Below are 16,565 nucleotides of genomic sequence, written 5' to 3' on the forward strand. Positions count from 1 at the left end.
AGAGGATCTAAGATGGGGTAGCTAGGTGGTACAGTGGATAGAGGACTAAATATGGAGTAAGGAAGATTCATTTTCCCAAGTTCAAATTTGACCTCAAACATTTACTAACTGGTGTCTTAGCTGGGCAAATTATTTACACTTATTGCCTCAGTTTCCTTATCTGTAAGATGAGTTGAAGACTCATTTTGTCTTTGTTTTTGTCAAAAAACCCAAATGGAAGCATGAAGAGTTAGACACAACTGAAAAATGACTGAATGACAACTATTTTTTCACTTTTCTCAGTGTTAATTTAATCTGGAAGGAGTGAATGCAGTTTTCCCCTCTACATCTGATTCTAATTAATAAAGAACTGCATGATTAAGCAGAAATAACAAGGAACTTGGACAGAAGTGATTATATCATTTTAAGGTTTCTAATATATATGGAAATCAAACTCAGTAGAGTGTATGCTAGGCTTTAGAAGAATAGAGCTCAAGGAAAGAAAAAATAGAATAAGTAGGACCATGTAAAAATAAAAATTCCAAATATGATTCCCTAGTAATCAAAATTTCCAGAATTTTAAATCTATATTGTTGTAATTTGAGAACAATTGTTGTGTATTGGAGAAAACAGTGGATTTGGACTTTGAAGGCCAGATTTTAAATTCTGACTCTACCATTTATTAATTGTGTGATCCCAGGCAAGACTAACCCATCTGAAACTCAACTCCTTCATCTGTAAAATGAGGATAATAACACTTTCACAACCTATGTGGTTGGATATCTGTGAATCAAATAGTTAACGCATGCAAAGTATACCATAAGGGGGAAAGTACAATATAAATTATTAGCACTTTGATGAGAATTGAATTACCAGACTTCTGAGGTCCCTTCCAATTCTATAATTCTATGTATTCAACCTCTGACCTCAGCTTCAATAGTAAAAAAAAAAATGTTACTTCCACAAACTGTAACAAAGAACTGATGATTTTTCTTCAACTAATCCTCACCCTTTCAAATTGATCTTCCTATTTATAATTTCTTCCAAATCTAATTTGTTATCCACATATCTATCAAACTAAGATTCCTAAAATATAATTCTGACTATATCTTGTTCTGCTCCTCTACTCAAATACTTTAAATGGCTCTCAATTTACTGCAGAATAATATCAATTTTTCTGTTTGACATCATTCACAATGGACACAGACTCCAAGCTATATTACACACCAATTTCATGTCTTTTCCCTTCAATTGGTGTCCATTCCAACCTAACTGGCCTGCTTGTTCTTACCCATACATTTTTCATCTCTTTGTTCAATGACTTTACAAAGACTACTTTTCAGGCCAGTAATACTCCCTCTTCTCATTTCCACCTCATAGAATCCCTAACTTCTTTTAAATTTCAGGGGAAGTATTTTCTCCCCAGCAGTTGTTAGAGCTCCTCTCCTCAAAGTTACTTTGCATTTACTTTATGTATGTTTTGTACTTTTTCTCTGTGTGTATTTTCCCCCCAGTAGAATGTAAGATTCTTAATGGTAAGAACTGCTCCTTTTTGACTGTGTGGCCACCACATCTAACACAGTGCCTGCTAGTAGGCACTTAAAGTATGCTTATTGAATTGAACTAAATTGAAGGAACTCAATTTAGAGTGGAAAAATATATAGAGATTGCCCATCAGACTACTGGAAAAAATACCCAATTGCCCTCTGGGGTAATAAGAATTTAGGTATCATAAAGAATAGTACATAGCCTATAGTTAGAGGATACTTTAATATTCTTCCTAGAACTGTCTTGCACCCCTTAACCACTCATGTGTAGACAGTAACAATTTGCCTTGGATGAGTAGTTGAGAGTGTTGGTTTTATTTGCTCTTACTTATGTACTTCCAGGTAGGAAGGCAAGCTGGAAAGAAACAATCTGTGAACTCTTGTTAAGTCATGCACAATTAACCATAATCTCTGGGCCAAATGAACATAGTCAAACCCATAGTTATAGCCAGCATTAATCTCTCAGTAGAAGTAAGAACTGGACATTTTCTAGAAAAAAGAAGTTGAAACTGACTGGCAAGTTGGAAATCTATTTTGTCAGGTTTTAGGGGGTGACCTCGGAAGTGTACAACCCTTCAGGGTAGTAGATGTTCAATGTGGCTTCCTGCCATGGATTATTTTCCTCCCTATAAAATTCTATAATGAGGTCTTTCTTTGTTATGGTTGATAGACTTGGCAATAATGGTAGAAGACAATATAGTAGCACCAACTTGACTAGGTATATATATATATATATATATATATATATATATATATATATATATATATATATATATATATTTAATGAAATTCCTATAGGAAGAATTCTGTTTCAACTTGATAGAGAAAATACAGAACATAAAGAAGCCTCTAAGGAAAGTGGATAATTCTTTTTAACCAGAATTCCTAACATATAGTAGTTCAAGAGGCAAATATAATTTTCACTGGGGAATATACTTATAATTTTCATAATGTGTGTAAGGGAGTAAAACATAATCATGTTGCAATTCAATTTTTCAGAGCATAGTTGAATAGCTGACTGAATAGAAAAACTATATTTTTTCAAAATATGATGGAACCTGACATTGTTTCTTTGAAAATGTTATAAACATGATGGTTTCATTGTTTCTTCATGAGACATAAACTGACATCTGCCATAAAGGAGTCTATGGAGCTTTTTTCTTTCATTTACCTTTAAACCCATTCCAAAAGTTAGGTAAAAATATATGTCACATTGTGAAAATTATTGGACCAGTTTTGACTTGATTAAAAATAACATAAAATATGTTAAATATACACCTTATATACCTGGTATATGGTAAGTAATTAATACATTTTTTGATTGATAGGTATGTTCTTCTAATAAGGCAGATCAAAACTATCCCTTAGCTTATAGAATCCTTATCCATGTGTTTTTCCATAAGCCATTCATAGAGAAACTTGCCAATTAATTAGAAAATTTCCTGCCATTTAAAAAGAAATGTTGGAGGCTTTGGAGTTCCAGTGCAGCATTGGGGTCATCCATCATTTCTCATTCTCCATACATGTACAATATATTTTCTGGTTACCTTCACACTGATTTTTACCTTGAGACTCCTTCTCACATGCTAATCACTTATTCAATGAAATATTTTAAAAGCCTACTGTGTGCAGGTACTATGGGAAAAAATCATTTAAATATGCTGTTGGCTCACTTTTTGCAAGCTTATAGCTTAATGTTATCATGTGTTCAAATACAGTCCCCAATTACATTTTCATTGGCCTCTGACTTACTTGTAATTTGAATTCTTCTGAAATCATAATGATCAATGATTTACAGTTGTGACAACATTCCTGGGAGAAGAATAACTACTATAGAGATGAGGTTTTCTTGCAGAGAGTAACTAGGAATTATCTAAGGTAGGCAGTTCATGTAGTTCACCATATCAAAGGAGATAATGTTTGTAAAGTATGTAGCACAGTACTTGGCAGACAGAAAATACTTGTTTCCTCTATTCCCACTTCTCATAAGTATTCCAATCAAAAATGTACAAGTAAATGTTTAACAACTATCTAGGGGTGGCTAGGTGGCAGAGTGGATAAAGCACTGGCCCTGGAGTCAGGAGTACCTGGGTTCAAATTCTGCCTCAGACATTTAATAATTACCTAACTATGTGCCTTGGGCAAGCCACTTAACCCCATTTGCCTTGCAAAAAAAACCTAAAAAAGAAACCCAGCTAACTACCTAGTGGGAAAATGTGTCAGGGAGAAAAGTAGGGAGGAAGGGGAGGACTTTTAAGCTTAAACTGATTTTTTTTCATTTTCTCCATCATTTTATTAAATCTAGACAATAAAAATGCAAAATATCAAGCACTCATTTTAACATTTCAGGATTTCCAAGTTATAAATGCTCACACTGAAAATTTTCTGTCTCCAGCATACCTGTCATTCTAGTCCAGCATCTTCCTTCTGTATAATTCTTAGTCCATCTCCTCATCTACAAAATGAGTTTACCCAAAATATGTTGTAATAGAACTAAATCAGTGAACTGCCCATTTAGCTGTAGATTTTTGCTGGGAAATGAATGTTTTTCATCCATTTAGATTTTCCATTATAGATGGTTAAAATATTGGAGGTGGGGGGCTACCAGGAAGCAGATAGAAAAGGGAATATAATAATTTAATATACCATGTATTTTTAAGATTATATAAAACCTCTTTTTACTTTAGTTTTTTAAAAATATTTTAAACTTAAATACAAAATGAGAAAAAAAAATTGCCAGGAACACAACAGAACAAAAGAAAGAATCCAATATAAAGGAATAAATTTCCATTTCAAGAAATCCTTTATAATAAGTATGTACATATTGTATTCAAAGCTGCCCTTGTTCTCTTTATTTCCTTGTAGGTTTTCTTTTGAAAAATTTTTAGGGTTTTTTTTTTTTGCTAGGCAAATGGGGTAAAGTGACTTGCCCAAGGCCATACAGCTAGGTAATTATTAAGTGCTGTATCCACTGTACCACCTACCCGCCCCTGTAGGTTTTCTTTTGTTCTCTGCTAGGCATTTTTTTAACTTTATTTTTCCCCTTCCTCCCTGTTCCTACCTAGAAACCTAGAAGCACAGTTGTAGGTATTTATGCATACATGCATGTATAAATATATACATTTATACACAAATATTTAGATGTCAAAATTATACACATAAATTCATATACATATATGTAAGATAATACTATACTTATTTTCACGTGTCCTCTGTTTCTCTGAAGTCAGAGAGCATCTTCCTTTATCAATCCAAGTCTTTTCATATTTTTCTAAATAATGCATCAGTTTTGGAAAAAAAGTTTAAAATATTTTCCTTCTTTTAAAAAAAATCCACTAAAAGCACATTAAAAGATTAATGAATCTTAAATCTTCCTAGTCTAATCTAACATAAATAAATGATCTTTAAAACAATGCTTCATCTAAAAGAAGGAAAAATCTAGACAAATAAATGCTGCTGGAAAAACAAGACTATTTTGAAAGTTGTTTCAACTTTAGACAAAACCTTCTATTTAAACTATTCTTTGTAGAACATTAAATAGGATCAACCACAGTTGAATTTTTCTTCATTATTTCTCTTCTGTTGTATTTGGAGATTAGAAAAAAGGAATTTTTTTTACATCTTAAATTATGCCTATGAAATATTAAACTTGTTATGGCTGATAATTACCAATATGGCATTTTTTAAAACCAAATTTCATTTAGTTAACCAGAGTGAACAAAACATGTTGTGGCCAGTATGCCTTGTCCTAGAAATTAAGGATACTTTTGAATTTCTCATTCTAGGTTTTGGATATTTGAATTCTGGGCACCAGTCACTGCACAATATGATGGTAGTTAGTTTCTGAATTTTATTTAGTGAGTTGCAGATTTTCATACTTTGCTATGGTATCATGAGACAAGAAAAATAAATGATGCACAGATAATGGCTGAGAAAAAAGTAAAAGTAATCCTGATTAATACAGTAGTGTGTGCATTTGATTAAAATTATGGAACTTTCTCACAGTCCTCAAGAATGATAAAAGCTTCCTATAATCCCAAAGACATTAAAAGCTATTTCCCTTGAAAGATAGAATTCAATTAAGCAAATATTTATTTAGGACCCATATGTGCCCTAAACTTATTAACTAAAGATAAGAGGAGGATAAAGAAGGGGAGGAAGAAAAGAGAGTAAGGAAGGGAGGAAAGGATGGAAAAAAGGTGGAAAGGGAGGAAGGAAAGGAGTGAAAGAAGAAAGGATAAAAGGAGGGAGAAAGGAAGGGAAGAGAGGAGAAAGGAAGAGAAGGAGGGAGGAAGGAAACCTTGCCCTCATGAAGCTTATAAAACTTTTTTTCCTTTGTTTATTTGTTTTCCTTGTCTTCCTTTTCAACTTGTTATGTGCTTGGGTTACTCAGTAAATGCTTTTGGTTAATTGGAAAACAAAAGATAGATAACTTTTTTTAAGTGAAATTTTATTTTATTTTTCTAATTAAATGCAAATGTAGTTTTTCAACCTTCATCCCTTTGCAAATTTAGGAGTTTCATATTTATCTACCATCCTCTTTTCTTCCCCAATGTAGGAGAAATCTAGTAAAAGTTGAACGTGTACAATCACTTTTAACATATTTACATATTAATCATGTTGTGAAAGGGGACTTAGAACTAATGGGAAAGGAAAAAAAAAACCATGAGAAAGAAAGGAAAAATGTAAAAGAAGCTTTTAAAACGTGAACATAGTATGCTTTGCTCTTCATCTAGGCTCCATAGGTTTTTCTCTGGATGTGGATAGTATTGTCTATAGCAAGTTTTTCAGTATTGTCCTGGATGATTAGATATAACTTTTGCACCCTATGAGTCACTTACCTTTAAATTTGTAAATGGAAGAAAACAAAAGAGACAATTTACAATCTTATATACACAAAGCTCATCAAAGGCAGGAACTCTGTCATCCTTGTATCCTTTTTTGGCACTTAGCACAATTCTTTAACTATAAATAATACTTCTTATATAGGCAGGTAGATAGTTCAGGAAAAACAATATTGGACTTGGAGTCAGGAAGACCTAAGTATGGCATTCTCCTGTTCAAAAACTTTCAGGGACTCCCCATTGCCTCTACAATCAATACAAACTCCTCGGCTGGCATTTAAACAATCTTCCCCAGCCAAGTTTGACTCTAGTCATATATTAGATTGATTTCATACAATTAAGTCTTTAGAAATTCTACATTACAACCAATTTCTCAATCTCTATATTTCATCTGCCTCTGTGCATTTCCAAAAGCTGATCCATATGCTAGATAGAATACAGCATTGACTTCATGTCTACTACTCAACACCTAGCCTTAGCCCATCTGTCACTTAACAGTCCATAAAGCTTACCTTCATCCTTATCCATACTCCCCAGTTTTTCCTATTTTCTTCCTCCTAAGGAAGGATCAGTTGTCTCAGTGTATTGTATATCACTTTGCACAAGATAGAATTTAAGGAAGTTTTTGAATATTGAAATAAAATTTGCAATTATGTATAGTATTCATATAAAATCATATAAAATTCACATAAAAGTGTGTGATAGCATCACAAACCTTTGCTATTTAGTTAAGTTTATACTTATTATGATTTGAAAATACTTTTTTCTAATCCATGATATTCATCTCATCTTATGAAAATGGTGACATTTATGATCTGTGTATTACAGAAATATTTATTAATGTATTGCTATGATCCCATTTTCATTTTCTTGATAATATGAATGAAAGGAATTCATGAAAATATGAATTTTGAGTGGTCATTTAACTATAATATAGCTATATATCACACACATATATGTATACATATGTACACATATACTTTTGCATGTGATGTATAGATATAGATTATGTATATACTCTATAGTCTAGATCTTATTGTTCTATTCTTGTCTTATACCATTCTCCAGAATTTAAGATTGTTATGCTGCTTCTTATTGTCCTACAATTCTCTAATTCTAAGACTCAGTGATTTCATATTACCAATTTCCTTTCTTTTGCTCTGGCTATCTTACAATTACTCACCTTTAGGTGTGATAACACTTGTTCTTTGGGGTTACAACCAAGTAGAAAAAAAATCTTCTTTTCCCCCACCACTTCACTAGCCTGTGAAATACTCTGCAATCTGAAAAATAAATTTATTTCATCAAGTCATTTGCAGCCAGAAAGACTACTGTAGATGACACTTTGTATTATGTCTCGAAGAGGACCTCATAGGTCATCTTGTTCAATTTAGATTTCAACATATATCCCCACTACAATATCTCTGGCAAGTGGTCTTGTAGCATCTGCCTAAAAATCTCCTGGGAATGTTCTATGGTATAATAAACAGTTACTTGCAAGTTAGATTCAAGAAAGTACAGGGAAGGGCATTTCTGATAGGGAGAATGATTTGGGTGAACTATAAAGGATGAACCATGTTCCATAATTGTGATAAGTCTAGCTTTAGTGGAGAGTTCATCAAGGGGAGAGTCTAAGATAAGGAAGATAAGAATTATTTTTTGGCAAAGAGGGAGCAGATAGGTACTTTAGAGATTTTTAATGTCTTCAGTGTGGTTCTTCCCTGTGTTAGTTCCCTCTTCCCTATCTGTGCCTCCTTGTAAGAATTTTATCAATATGACTTCATTGATACTTCATAGAAGATCTACTCTCAAATGCGCTAAAGGTCTTTTCCCATTTAAGTGTTTGTGTAGGCCAATGATTTCATTGATCTGAAAACTTTTGGGTGAGGAAATTTCTCCTAAAGAAAGTCAGCAAATACTCTGCAATTTTGTGTCAGAAGAATTATTTGAAACTAAATATTCCTGACTCAAAAAAATTGGTCTTCTATTCACTCTGCCATGTACTACCTCTCTTTTAATAATACTAGTTTAATCAAATAATAATGATGATAATTGAAAAGGATGGAAGAAAAAAAGGTAGTAGCTAGACTTTGGAATAGAGTTCATATGTATACTCTGTTCACCATTCTTCATGAGGTACAATTATAAATCATTCATCCCACTCTCTGTTCTCCCTAATTTTTTCTCAGACATCCCATTCAAGTGACTTTCCTCCACTCATAAGATCTCTCTCCTTCATTCAAGAATGGAAATCACTACCCAGTTTGCAACCTCACTAGTCGGACTCCTACTCCCCAACTTCTAGGATGAACTGGGTATTTTGGGGATACCTTAAGTATGTTAAAAGTTTATATAGGCCCTTTATTATTTATCTTAAATTTCATATAATTTAAGAGAGGGGGTCCTTAGTAGATAACTGAAATGGGCACATTTTAGCATTGAAACTGCATAACATGGAGGTTACTATAAAAGTCATTCATAAAATATCCTTTTTATAATTAACATTTCAACTGTTTTAAATAGTATACACTCACTGTTATGCCTATTTAGAGAACATTTGCTATTTGTCAGTACATTGTGGAAAGACATTTTGGCCTTTATTTTTCTAACAATCTTTTACAATTATAACTATTTCTTTGCAGTTGTAAGACAAGTTTAGAATTGTTATAACTGTTGAATGTTTGGAAGGTAAAAAGTTTTATCCCATATTCCAAATTAAAAGGACTATGAGCCAACGGTGAGATCAGAAATTCAGTGAAATGAGGATATATAAAGCTATTAAATCAGAATTGTTATATTCTGTCTGTAGCATTTTTAAATATTATTCTCAGTAAAAAAAGAAAAGAAAGAAAAGAGTGTCATCAAAGTATCTTTTTAGGATATACAAAAGAGAACAGAAGGATGCTGAGTTATGCAAATACACTAAATTATGCAAACTGTACCTAAAGATAATATCACATACAATTCTCTTTTTCTGTTTTTAGTACATGAAAATGGTCACATTTCTTAGTTGTCAAATTCAAAATAACAATTTTTTTAACCATTACCTGAAGCCCTCAAAGGATTAATGATCTTCTTTATGTATAAAACTTACCACCAATTAATAACTACGAATTGAGTCCAATACCTCTAAGTAGGCTAACAAAACAAGACCATATGTTGGAATTAAGGAAGTGTATTTTTAAGCAGTGTTGTTTATCCTTAATAGTGTCACTTCACTTATACATTTTGCATTCTGTATGGAATGCAACATTTTTAGACTTGGTTCTCACTTTTTCATAAGTGTGTCTTCCAAGCACCTATAGTTATTAATGAAATTCATATGAATTAATGAGAAAAAGATGCTGAATATTTAATTAGGTTAATTTTGAATTGACTGAATATTGCCTGAGTGCTAAAATAACCACTTTTTGATGTTTAATTTCTTGCAGACTACCCACATTGGGTAGAGAAGCTGAATGATACTCATTTAGACAGTGGCAGCCCTCTCAGATGGGAATGTAAAGCCACTGGAAAGCCCAGGCCCACATACCGTTGGTTAAAGAATGGAGTCCCTCTCTTGGCACAGGTAATGTATATAGTGAGCCAGTAATTGCCCTGATAGTGTTTTTGTGCAGGTCTTAATAAAGGACAATTAGTCTCCTTTTCTTTTTATTGGGGCCATTCTTTTTAAAATTATGTCTGAATAAAAGTTGATTTTTTTTGTGCTGGTGATGGGCAGGGAAAATAAAAGTCTGAATCATGCCTGTGGCCTATGTTATGTTACCCATAATTATATGTAGTTTTCAAACACTAGTTTAGCATGAGTGCTCTGACCCTACTCTTTCAGGGTCAGGCCTTGTACCTTTTTAACATTTTTCTGGTCCCCTAATGGGACTGGGATTCTATTTCCTTCACATTTATCTTAAGCTACCACTTACCTTGTTGTCCACCCCACCCCCAGTTTAAGAGGTCATTTTAGTCATTTTAACATTGAGTTAATCTTTACGAAGTAATATTTGCTTCAAGGATAATGAAAGAACAGCCATTTATACAGTTTCTTCCTACATCTTGGGTCATATTCCTACTTTTATCATCTCAGTTGGAGCAGAGAAGAACCAGACTCACTGCTTAGCTCAGTTCCTACATAGTTTTAAGTCCTAACAAGCTCAAGTCCAAAGCCTAGCTTTGTGAATATGCCTGCTACCCTGCTCCTTGAGCTTAATTCCTAGACTCAAAGCAATGCCAAGTCTAGATTAATAGACTCCTTGATGGGACTGGAGACTCAATTACTGTTCCTAGAATAGAAAAGAATGAAGGAAGCTATGCTTCTGGGGGGGCCATATGACCTGATGGAAAGGGGAGAGAAGGAACCCTTAGACTTTCTCTCTTACCATATGATGTCACTAACTGTGAGTGAAGGATTTCTTTATCTTCAGAAAGAATGTAGGAAACAGCCAGACATTGTTCCTTCAGGCAGTTTCAAAGATGTAGACAATTTTGACCACACAGTCAATGGAAAAAGGCTGCTTTCAACCATATGGTAAAAGCCACATAGAATACCTATACATTCATTACTTCTACAGTCACCCAAAAGCAGACTCTACAGCATCTTCCACAAGTACAATACCACAATAGATGGTCTAGGTATGCACTAAGCCCCCACTACACTAGAATGATAGATGATAGATAGATAGATAGATAGATAGATAGATAGATAGATAATTTTCCCAATGTGGCTACTTGTCTCAGCTATTTGCTTTAAAAAATCATTAGAAAATAAAAAGGATTTTCATAATAGCAACAGATTTTAGATCTAAAAATAGACGTTGAAGATTATCCAGCTATCTTTATTTCACACCTGAGATCCTTAAGTTCATTATCCAAAGATTCAGAATCAAACAATCAGAACTGAGACCAAATTTGGATCTCCTGATTTCCATTCTAGAGCTCTTTCTACTAGGTCATGTTATATTTTTGTATCTTTCTTTTTCAATAATTCCACTTATCTCTAGTTAACTAAGGATGTTGACAAGAATTTTAATTAGCTTTGACTTTTAGCAGGTTTTTTGTTTGTTTTGTTTTAATAGACTCATAGGATTATAGCTTTAGAGCTAGAAGGAAACTTAGAAGCCACAGATGAAGAAACTGAGAAACACAAAAGTTAAGTTATTTACTTTTGGTGATACAGAAAGTGTCTGAGGTAGAATTTGAAGCTAGGTTTTCTAACTCTCTATTAACTGTAAGAATTATTCAACCAGTCCCAGTCATCATGGTCACTAAACTAGTTAGTCTACTCTCTATGCAACTACTATGGAACATTATGAAAAAAAATGAAACAAGAATATAAGTAGAAAATTAACTATTATATGATTAGAACTATTATGCTAAGAATACTAGGAATTTTGAGAAGTAACTATTCTAATGCCAAAGAAAATATTCAAATAAAATAACTAAGTGGTTTGGTGAATGAGAGCAAAGGTCAAATCTTAACCCAGATATTTACAAGCTATATGTCCCTAAGGGAGTCATAATTTATATCAACCTCAATTTTTTCATCTATAAAATGGTGATAATAATAATAATAATAATAATAATAATAATAATAAGCTACCTTGTGGTTGCAAGCAACATATAAGATAGTATACTAAAAGGCTTTGCAAACCTTAAATTACCATAAATACTACATGTTGGGGTTATTGCTATAAAATACATAATTTAAAATATTTTATTAATTTTTGTTACATTTTATATTCCAAACCATTCACTTCTCTCTACCTCCTTAAATCACACTAGTGAAGGCTACCATTTCACACACACACACACACACACACACACACACACACACACACACACACACCTACATTCAAAGCCATACATAACATTCTTCTACTTAGCAGTTCTGTCTCTGGAGGTGGATAGCATCTTCCTTCATAGGTCCTTTGAAGCTGATTTAAATATTTATAATACTAAAAATAGCTTAGCTGTTCAAAGTTCTTTTTTTAATTTTTATTTTTTTCCAAGTCAAGCAAAGGGCATTTATTTGGGGGATCATGCTCCCTAGGAGTGAACTGGTCTCACAATTGGAGACAGCTCATAGTTATTCTTCAGACAATACTGAAGTTACTGTATCCATTGTTCTCTGGGTTCTACTCATTCCAGTCTTCATTATTTCATGCAAGCCTTTTCATGCTTTTCTAAGATTATTAAGCTCATCATTTCTTACAACAGAGTGGTATTCCATCACAATCATATACCACAACTTGTTTAACTATTCCCCAAGTGATGGATATCCTTTCATTATCCATTTCTTTGCCACCATAAATATTTTAGAATTGATAAGTTCTGTTCCTTTTTCCCTGATCACTTTGGAAAACAAACCTAATAATGATATTTCTGGGTCAAATGGTATACACAGTTTTATAATTCTTTGGTCATAATTTCAGACTACTCTCTAAAATGACTGGATCAGTTCACAGTTTCATCAACAGTATATTAGTATTCCAATTTTTCCATATTCCTACAAACATTTGTCATTTCTCAGAGTTGTTTTAATTTCCATGTCCCTAAACAGTAATAATGACTTAGAATGTTTTTCATATGACTATATATGTTTATGTACATATGATTTCTTTATCCAAAAGCTGTCTATTTTTAGGGGTGGCTAGGTGGCACAGTGGATAGAGCAATGGCCCTGGAGTCAGGAGGACCTGAGTTCAAATGCGACCTCAGACACTTAATAATTACCTAGCTGTGTGGCCTTGGGCAAGCCACTTAACCCCATTGCCTTGCAAAAACCTAAAAAAAACCCCGTTAAAACAAACAAAAAAAACCCAAAAGCTGCCTGTTTTTATCCTTTGATCATTTATCAACTGGAAAATGACTTATAGTCATATAAATTTGACAAAATTCTCATTTGCAATGTGATATTTTTATTCAAAGATTTCTATAATTTTTTCAATTTAATATATCATTAATAAAACCTATTACAGTGATGGAAATATCTGAGATTTTGTTGTAGCTCATCAGAACTACTGGTCACTATGGTAAACAGTACTGTGCTACCTATATGATCTCAACAATGCGATTATTTCCTCAAAGAATTAATTTAAAAAATAATGATGATAATAATCATTCTGATTGGTTGCTTGGCATTCTATGGCCAGAACAATTGATAGACTGACTACATTCTAGAATCAAAGCCTTAGAATTCTATATAGTCATTCACCCATCAGCATACTTCAATTTAGTTTGAAGAATTCCCTCTCCTCTAGAAAGTGTTTTTTGAGAAAGGAACCAATATATTTTGATACACTGATAATGATAGACTAATCATGATAGAATGAATAAAACCATTGTAAGCTAGTTTGTGAGAAAATCAACCCCAAAATTTGATTTAGATTTTTTATTCTTATTCTTATTATAATTTTTAATCTTATTAATGGGATGGTAAGGCATAAACTCCAGATGTGTCCTGACCCCTGATATTCCATTGAAGATTAAGTACAAATAAATACACTCATCTATACATACACACACTTTATTTCTTCCCCCCCACATGTTCCATATAGTCACTGAACAGAATTTAATAAGGGAAGTTTGATTTGGCAAGGCAATATTAAAAACTCCAAATAAGTTAAATAAATAGAATGAAGCAGAAAAAATAATTTTTTTCCTAACTAAGCATCTGTTGCTCCCTCACTATAGAGGGGATATTCTATCTGAAAAAAAATAAATTTTATTGATTTGCAATATTTTTCTTTAACCCCATTGATTTTAAGGGGTTTGGTTCATAGTCTCTAAGCACCCAGAAATTCTACATCCTCTATTTACTTTGAAGAATGATATTATTTCTAATTCTATTACAGAACAGGGTGGAGATGGTTAATGGTGTATTGATGATTCACAATGTGAATCAGTCGGATGCTGGAATGTATCAGTGTTTGGCAGAAAACAAATATGGATCCATTTATGCCAGTGCTGAACTGAAGGTTTTAGGTAAGAGAATTGAAAGCAAAAAGCTACAATAAAGGTGACTTCTTTCCTTTATGCAATTATCATTTGAAACCTTGAATATTTGATGTTTACCTTTTTTTCTTTAAAGCTTTTAGGATTTTGTTTTTAATTTATGGACTTCTGCTCTACAGGATCCTTACAAACACAAGGTTTCTCAAATTATTTGGGACCATTTTTCCATACTAGGAACACTTCCATTGCTTTTTTCAAGTTGGTGTCCCAAGACATATATATTGGTATACTTAAGTATAAAAAGATTATATTTATTGCTATGCCTAATCTCCTACATGTAATGATCTGATTTATGTTTGTTGCTACAAGTATAATATACTGTCTTCCAGAAATATGCCTTTCAGTTTCTTTTTAAGATTCAACAGAATGGTGGTAGAATCTAAGGGAAAACAAGATTGAGATGAATAAAGTAGTTGGTTCACTATAAACAACTATCCTTCCCAGCTCAGGAAGATTAATATCATTTTATATGAAGCCTATTTTTATTTGTAAATATACATTTATCACTTTAAGAACATTCAAGTTTACTTAATTTTAAGGGCTTAAGCTAAAATCGGCTTCAATGAAAGATGTCTATCTCTTCTGCAGAGACAGAGCACAAATTCTGAACCCTCGCCCAGCTCTCTTCCCTCTAGTAAGTGTCTTTTGAGAAAGAAAGCAATATATTTTTAAACAAACATATATAAATCCAAAGGAAGCTCTCTCTGGGTGTTTAGAGGACCTCAATCCAATGCCATTATGTTGAAAAAGAAGATACAAACTACTCCTGACAAGAGAAAAGGACATGTTTGTTTATCAGTCACACATTGAATCCCATAATCTTTCCTGGGCATTGTATGTATTCTGGAAGTGAAGTGGGGAGTGTTGCTCATCTCATTTCCCCTCCCCAAAGCAAACACAGGGGTGACATTTTTTATTCCCCATAACTGTGAAAGTTTGGGGAGAAGTAGGGCTGCTTCTAGTAATATGTCAATGCTGGAAGATTTCATTTTAAAATGACAAAAATCCCTTTATTGTCTATGGAACCAGATATGCTGATGTCTGGATGAATATATACAGAAAGGAGCAGTCTTCCTCCTCACTCTTTTCTTTTTGTCCTGTATGTAGGTGTGAGTCACTTGCAACCAATGAAAAAACAAACTGACAGTACAGTGATTACTGCAAATTATGTTGATTTACAATGCTTGCTTGCTTCAGTTTCTGTTCTAAAAGCCACATGTAGACCAGAGTGAGTAATAGAACCAGATGTCCCTCACCTAGCACCCGCACAGGAAAAGTGTCCACCTGTCTTTGAATTCGAAGCATGCTCCATGAGGGGCTGGAGAGAATGACTGCTCCTACATCTATTTGTTTGCAAGTTATTTTATAGGAAACATCATTTTCTGATGATTGTAATTTTACTTTCTTATCACTGGTGAGTTAACTGAATGATCTAACAGTTTTCCAAATATAGCAAGTAATATGACCTTCTGCAAGGGATAAGTGGCGATAATTGACAAATTAATTAAACTCCAATCATTCAATTTAAACCTCAAGTTAAGCTAATGTTCATTCTATTTGTATTATAATTTTGTTCCAAAGAAAAATTGCAAAATCCTGAAGAATGATTGGTTAAAATTCATTGTGAAGTTCATCCTTAACTGTTCCTCTCAAAAATGAATAATTTCTTTTTTTTTAATAGCCTCAGCTCCTGTCTTTGCACCAAACCAGTTGAAGAAAACAATAGTAATTACCAAAGGCCAAGAAGTTCTCATAGAGTGCAAACCTCAAGGTTCTCCAAAACCAAGAATTTCCTGGAAGAAGGGAGACAAAGCAGTAAAAGAGAGCAAGAGGTCAGAAGTCTGTTTAACAATTTAATCACTGTACCATCAATTTTGTTTTTTCATTGATTGCAAGTGACTCACACCTAGGTATAGGACAGAATACTTCTAGGAATGCATGAAAAAGGATAGGTAAGTTGTTTTGAATAAGAACATTTCTGAATGCTGACCATACTAAAAACAAAACTTCTCAATCCAACTTGTCTTCTTTATCTTTATGGGAAAGGTGCAGCCAGACCAAACTGAAGGTTTGTCACAATTAGTACACACCTACTGTTTTTTGTTTTGTTTTTTTTTTGTTCTTTGCAAGGCAGTGGGGTTAAGTGACTTGCCCAAGACATCTATTGTTTTAAAACAATGTGTTGTAC

At 33.1% G+C, this 16,565-nt stretch overlaps 1 protein-coding gene across 1 annotated transcript in view; it reads left to right on the forward strand.

Annotated features, from left to right (window-relative positions):
• Nucleotides 1-16,565, forward strand: part of CNTN5 (contactin 5) — a 566,822-nt gene that overhangs the window by 219,566 nt on the left and 330,691 nt on the right. Inside the window, exons 6-8 of the mRNA XM_074214040.1 lie at nucleotides 9,802-9,938; nucleotides 14,218-14,347; nucleotides 16,059-16,209. Of these exons, the coding sequence (XP_074070141.1) occupies nucleotides 9,802-9,938; nucleotides 14,218-14,347; nucleotides 16,059-16,209 (418 nt within the window). The remainder of the gene's footprint in view (nucleotides 1-9,801; nucleotides 9,939-14,217; nucleotides 14,348-16,058; nucleotides 16,210-16,565) is intronic.

The sequence above is a fragment of the Macrotis lagotis genome, chromosome 1 (genome assembly GCF_037893015.1).
Source record: "Macrotis lagotis isolate mMagLag1 chromosome 1, bilby.v1.9.chrom.fasta, whole genome shotgun sequence".
NCBI classification, from domain to species: domain Eukaryota; kingdom Metazoa; phylum Chordata; class Mammalia; order Peramelemorphia; family Peramelidae; genus Macrotis; species Macrotis lagotis.